The 7359-nt window shown below is 33.6% G+C and overlaps 1 protein-coding gene across 1 annotated transcript in view; it reads right to left on the reverse strand.

Annotated features, from left to right (window-relative positions):
• The window catches only part of LOC106471884, a gene marked incomplete at its 5' end in the record, with an annotated part of 49883 nt that overhangs the window by 36423 nt on the left and 6101 nt on the right, over positions 1-7359 (reverse strand). The window contains 5 exons of the mRNA XM_022400498.1: positions 558-643; positions 1232-1562; positions 3597-3825; positions 6194-6282; positions 6517-6674. Coding sequence (XP_022256206.1) covers positions 558-643; positions 1232-1562; positions 3597-3825; positions 6194-6282; positions 6517-6674 — 893 coding nt within the window. The remainder of the gene's footprint in view (positions 1-557; positions 644-1231; positions 1563-3596; positions 3826-6193; positions 6283-6516; positions 6675-7359) is intronic.

Raw genomic sequence — 7359 nt, forward strand, 5'->3', positions numbered from 1 at the left:
GGTTTAATGCAAGTGTCTATTGTTCGGGACGAATAATACTAAGGAAGGGGCAGTGTTACGACAGCGGAAGTCACGTGACGCCAGTAACACGTCATGATATTCTCGAAGGTTCTTGAATGCTCGAGTGTTTACTAGATGTGCAGTATTCTTGTATATAAGACTCCAAGAAGTGACGGCAACAATGGAATTGAATTGCAGACAAAGATAGAGACGGACAATTGAGTCAAGCAGTGAATCGTTTGTTGGGAATTATAGCATTTGTTTAAGGTATAGCGTGACTGTGGAAATGAAGTGTTCTGCAAAGTTGTATTAAGAAAGAATAAACTAGTTTTATTTAAGAAAGGACTTGTATCGCTAAAGTTTCTTCGGAAAGAATTTTTACGGAAAATTAACAAACGAACACAGAGGCGTAACAGTATACACAAGTCATAATTCGTGGCATACACAAGTCACAATTCATGGTATACACAAGTCACAATTTAGGGTATTTAAGTCATCCTTATACCTATTTAGTTCCAATGTTTAAACAGTTTAGATCCAAATAATAAGTAGCTTACTTGTTGAGATTCAGTTATAGGATGGCTTGTTGAATGAGCTGTTGCTCCAGTAAAAAGGTGAGAGGCTGTTTCAGGTGTACCTAAAGCTGGAAAGACAAATATTTTTTGATAATTTTACCTATTAATACAAAGGCAAGGCACACAGCTGAGACATACATCAGCTTATAAATACTACACTAGCCTAACACTGCATGTTATATAAAACAAATATTATGAAACAATTAGTCTTACTAGTGTAATATACCTTTATTTCTTTATCAAAGAATAGGAAGATAAAGATATGTCACAAATCAAGACATATAACAGTAAATGTATTGTTTATTGTGATTCTGACAATTTATTACACAAATATTCTTCGCTTTAGAGATATCAGATAAAGTAACTCACTGAAATTGAACTGAATAAGTCGTTAACTGACACTGAATTGAATCACTAACTGACACTGAACTGAATAACTCATTAACTGACACTGAATTGAATAATTCCATAACTGACACTGAACTGAACTAACTCTCTAATTAACACTGAACTGAATAACTTACTAATTGACACTGAGTCTAGTATTTATACTGTACTCTTATTTCTACTTAATACATAAATCTTCTTCATATTGCCTTGATATACTCCCTCTAGGAAACAAACATCTAAATTAAAATATTTAAAATATAGCTTACAACAATATTCAAGTCCTTGAGAAAGTCTTTGTTGTTTCTCCTGCCTCTGGGATTCTTGTAACTGGCTCAGCTGCTGTTGTTGATATGATACTGTATTTATATTATATTCCTGTGGTTTTTGTTGCTGAAACTGTTGAGGTTGAGAGATTTCTTGGTTTGATTGTTCAGCCAGATGCAATTGATGAGGAGCATGGAGTTCTTGAGAAGGCTGGGATTCTTTCAGTTTTTTTTTAAGATGGATATTTTTCTCCTTTTTAAAAGTAGCAGTTTGATTTCTAATTACCATTGCAACTATCCTCACATCTTCTTCCGTTATAATCCCACTCATTTGCTGAGAAAATCCATCCATTAAATTACTGCTTTATTCATAAAGACAATGGTTTAACTAAAACAAGTTAAATAATTTGAAAGAAACGGAAATTAAATAGTTATAAGGCATACAAGATAAATAAGAGATTTTGAAGAATGGAATGAACTTGTTTTGAATTTTACATGATAAACTAGATTTTTACAATAGTTGACTTATATTGTTAATAAGTAGAAATAACTTTTTTTAAACTTGTAAAAACTATAAAAAAGTGCCGAAAGTAGTGACAACAGTTTGTTCTACCTGTTTCCATAGAGTGATGGATTATTACACACGCCCACACATATATACATGAAAACCACTCTCTGTTCGTAAGGTTGCCTTTGTCAGTAACACTTGATTCTCTGTTGGTAACGCTCAAATTGACTCTGTGGTTTGTCTTAAGCGGAAGTCACAAGTTCAATTTCCAGTCGAGTGGGGATTTTGTATAACTTCTTTAACTATTAGCTCATCATTTTTAGAGCAGATATTACAATTTTAGGAAAACCACAATAACATGATACTTTACGTCAGGGATTTTAATAACTTGCTAACTTTCGATCACATAGACTAGGGGGTCACAGTGCTTATAGCACTCGACTATCATGAGCGAGTTTCGCGTTCAAATTCAAGAAATGTTGGGATTTTATATTTATTTTTTTAGTATATATTATCATATCTACAAAAAACCTCTCTGAATATTAGAAAAAATACAAATGCAATTATAGATATAATCACGGATAATATCATATTACACAAGTAAAAGTAAAGTACCTGTCACCAGCGATGGAATTGTTTAAATTAATCTAGCAAAAGTACATGTCCCCAGAGCCTGGCATGGCCAGATGGTTAGGGCACTCGACTCGCAACTTGCGGGTCGCGGGTTCGAATCCCCGTCCCATCAAACATGTTCGCCCTTTCAGCCGTGGGGACGTTATAATGTGACGGTCAATCCCATTATTCTTTGGTAAATGAGTAGCTCAAGAGTTGGTGGTGGGTGGTGATGACTAGCTGCCTTCCCTCTAGTCTTACACTGCTAAATTCGGGACGGCTAGCGCAGATAGTCCTCGTGTAGCTTTGCGCGAAATTCAGAACAAGCAAACATGTCCCCAGTGACGAAAAGTTTAACTTATCTATCAATTTAAATTATTTCATGGACTTTAAAAAGGTTAATTGTGTTGCAATCTTGGTTTCACTCGGAGCCAAAGCTATGAACTTTTTATACTCCTGCCGTGAAAAGTAATTGTTGAACATTTCAGTCTTGCTAAGAGCCATTCAACAATAACATAGGTAAATCTACATTTTTATTCTTTACGTTACGTCACATTTTGAAACGTTAATTCCTAACAATTCAGTGTAGAATATCCTGCTTGTGAAATAAAATTTGGCATCAACATTATTCATGTCTGTTCTCCTGTCATTTTAAAAGTGAATGTTGAGAAGGGAGACAGACGAACACTCGGACAGACACCACGGTTCGTAATATATTTAATAAGATATTAAACATCAGTGACAGTATGTGTCAAAACATCCCAATAGATGGCTGTATAATCATTATTATTCATGTTTTTCACCTTGGTAAGAGATTTTTAAAAATTTAGTCAAAAGTTGTACCTTCGTGCATCTATCCTTCACAATAACATTCACTTCCTTTGTCATAGCAATTAATAAATCGTAGGGTCAGACATTTGACCGTGTAGGAATATTTTCTCGAGAACCAGTTTTTTCGCATGGTTCAATCTACAAGGTTTTATCAAGAAGAATATCTGAAGAGAATATAAAAATATAGATAAGTCAAATTCTAATTAAGAACCCCTTAAAGGAGATAAACAAATATACACTAAAATAGTTTTCCTGAAATATTAGAAAAAGCATAAACGTTCTTCATATATATATATATATATTGTTATAATAATATCATGAATTTTCAAAAGAAACTTTATCCAATATTTACAGTCATGTGATGAGCTAGTGTATATATAGAAATATAAGCTTTGTAAATATAACAAATTAACACACCATTGCTTGAGCTACTTCATCCGGATTATCAGACTCAACATCAAATTCAAACTGAATTGCTTCATTTTCTCTGTGTTTGTCTTTTCGTTTCTTGGGATCCAATACTTGAAGACGCAATTCCACTTTTGACTCGGTGCTAATCAAACTTTTTTCTCGGTTCACAAACTCAACCTTTACACCAAGTTCCTCTTGAAAAAAATCCAACTGGAGAAGCTCTTTGACAGTAGGCCTAAAAATAACTAACAGACTGTTATCATGGTATATGTGATTTCAAGAGATGCCAGAATTCTAGCATGTACAGCTCAAGTGTTTATTAAAATAGCAAGATAAATTTATGGACATGTATATCAATACAAAATCCTAATAGACAAATAACACAAAGAAAAAGCGTAAGGCTGTGAACATACTGTACATAAATAGAAATCTTAGTACATAACTGAAATCCTAACACGACACAGACAATAATCAGTTTGTTCGATTACTCAGGGCTGTACTTTTCTTTTTTTCACATCTTATACATATATGACTTTTTTGACTCCATTTTCTGTATCTTATTCTGGTCCAACTTTTTATAATGTATTCAATAAGTAGATTGTTCTACTGCACTCATCAATTTGCTTGGTCTTTATTCTCATTATTTATTCTACTTTTTATGTATAGTTCTTTTATTCCCCTATTCAGGCTTCCTGTTTTTAAGTATCATACACAATATGGCGTATTTCTATCTATTTCAAGCATCAATTTTAGCGATTAAATTGGGATTTGACTAGAAATTCCAATGGCTTGAATCCTCAAAAGACAGTTCTCCATTCGTGTCCCAGTTTAACTCCCGATCCATATTTCTACTTGATACATTACCAACTAACATATCAAAGAGCTGTCATTCGTTCTACTTCTCATTCTTTTACTCCACGTTACATTTAAAGTATCTCAAATATTTATATTTCTTTACCACTTATATATATCTCGATTCTTCCATTTCTTCTCCTTAAAATTATTTACTCGTTAGTGGTAGTTAATATGGTAATAACATGAACAATAATTTCTTACCCACCTTCTATTCTCACTTCCACGACGAGTCAACTGGTCAATCCTACCTAGAGATACGAGTTTCACAAAAGGACAGCCTTGCCTTGCATACACAAACTATAAAAACCACTGGTCCTGAACACACACATTTTAGTCCATCTAGACCATCCCATCCAAAATCTTTAAAATTAAAATAAAACACCCAAAGCCGGTCCTTATCATTCAGTATTTACCAAGCCTTCCTTTAAATCCTCTTAAATTAACTGCATCCACCATATTTGAAGGTAACCCTTCCAAAAGTCAACCACCCTATTAGAAAAATAAAGCTATCTTAGCTGAAGATGATCCATATTCTGCCAATATTTATATTTTTGTCCCCTAGTCCTACCATTCTCACCATTAAGTATGAAAAAAGACTATGTCTCAACACCGCCAATTCCTTAACAATCTTCAACACCTCAATCACATGAATGAAACAAATTTATTGACTTAAGATGCCCCTAAAATCTTTGGGGTTGTACATTTTCTTAGATGCATTCCGAGCCATTTTGAACAACTTTCACGATCAACTTTCAATTTAATTTTACAGAAAAAAAAAAAAGAAATCACTTACAACTCTTTATGTTACTAGATGGACCAACCTGAAATCACAAAAAAACTAGTTACACTTGTCAAACGATAATACTCAAACCTTTTACATGTATACCAATTCATTTTTAAAAACTTCAGCTGTACATAAAAAATAGCAATATACAACCGAATCAACCAATTATAATCTTTCCGGTACAAATGCAAATGGTTAGAACTTTAGACAAATAAACATTAGAAAAGTTTTAGCAATATAATGTGTTTATTTCACATAAAATTTAAATCATGTTTTGTAACCATTCCTTGAAACTTTGACGGATTTCTATCTTCACCCATGCATCAGATCCTCTCTAACTATCTTTGTTCAAAAGCAAACAATTTGATCCCACGGGTCATCCTAGTAGCTCTCATCTGAACCCTATCCAACAATCTTAAGGTACAGATCTCACAGTACTCTAAATGTAGCTTAACCTAAAATGATGAAGCAAGGCCCCATGTAATTGAACAAAGTGATTACTGTGTAAGATTTCAAGATTTGTACAGTAGGGTGTACTTTACTTGTTTCTTTTTCTCCACAGCCATCCTTCCTTTTGTCTATTGGAGTTTTTGTATGGGTTTATTATGTTTCCATTAACCTACTTTCTTTCTTAATATAAGAAAACCAAATATACTATATTTGTATTTAATAACAATTTTAAACATAAGTTTCCCTATTAATTTAAGCATATATATGTTTGTACGGCATCAAACAAATTGTTTGTGGAGGTTTGGTTTTAACCATGAATGATAGAACTCTCAGATTCCGATGTATCTTACTGAAAACTGAACTGTGTGTTCTCAGTTAATTCTGATGAACCAAATTAAAGAACACAATTGCTACTGGGAACCATCAACATTTACTTTCTTATAAACAACTCACATGTTAGGCTAAAACCCGCGAATAAAACAAACAACAATGTGAAGAAAACGGTCTTTATCACCTTTGTTCTCTCTTCAGTTGAGTGCAGTTTCTGATGATCTCCAGAAGGTGGGGATTCTCCACCTTGTGAAAACTTTGAGGTGGGATACCCTGTTCAATTGAAAAGTATGTACTTAAATAGAAGTTAATTTATCTGCTACGGTAAAGTAAACCAATGTTTCAACAATCAGTTCAATTAATTATCTCTAAAGTTATGAATATATATCTATAATAATAAAAGATTATTGCTTTAGCAGTTTTATCATTCCTTATCTCTAGGTTTAACATGAGTTTTACAAATGGTATTTGACGAATTTTCAACATATAGTTAGTGAATCTACTTACACTTATTACCCTCTTATAAATCTGGGCAGGCCCGCTACATTCGGAGTAGGGGTACTCCGTGGTGACCATTTCCAACATGCACATTCCAAAAGCATACACGTCAACTGATTCGTCGTACTGCTCTTCGTACATTTCTGGAGCCATGAACTCTGGTGTACCTGTCAAAACAACTAGTTCCTTGAATTTCATGAAAATACCAGGAATTCAAAAGATTTACAATTATTGATGAATTAAATTTGGAATATACATAACGAACTGAAAAGAAAATTAAAGTTTTGACATTCTAGTCTGAAACTAACCCAAACTATGCTGTGTGAGATGCAATTTTTATTTTAGTTTTATCTCTTATCTATTTGGTTAATTTGCTTTAAACGTTAGCTCGCCTACCTATAAACGAATAACAAATATTAAAGAAACCATTTTTATACTAAGACACAAATACGAGGCTTCCCTAGACAATAAAAACTCTTAAACATGAAATTAGACTGACGAGGACGAGAGAAAGATACATTTGGTTTGGTTGTTGTTCAACACAAAGGTATACAATGGGCTATCTATGCTGTGCCCACTACGGTCTTAAACATGAAATTAGACTGAGAGAGAAATAGACATTTGGTTTGGTTGTTGTTCAACACAAAGGTATACAATGGGCTATCTATGCTGTGCCCACCACGGTCTTAAACATGAAATTAGACTGACGAGAGAAATAGACATTTGGTTTGGTTGTTGTTCAACACAAAGGTATACAATGGGCTATCTATGCTGTGCCCACCACGGTCTTAAACATGAAATTAGACTGACGAGGACGAGAGAAATAGACATTTGGTTTGGTTGTTGTTCAAC

This window comes from Limulus polyphemus, unplaced genomic scaffold, assembly GCF_000517525.1.
Source record: "Limulus polyphemus unplaced genomic scaffold, Limulus_polyphemus-2.1.2 Scaffold4936, whole genome shotgun sequence".
Taxonomy (NCBI): Eukaryota; Metazoa; Arthropoda; class Merostomata; order Xiphosura; family Limulidae; genus Limulus; species Limulus polyphemus.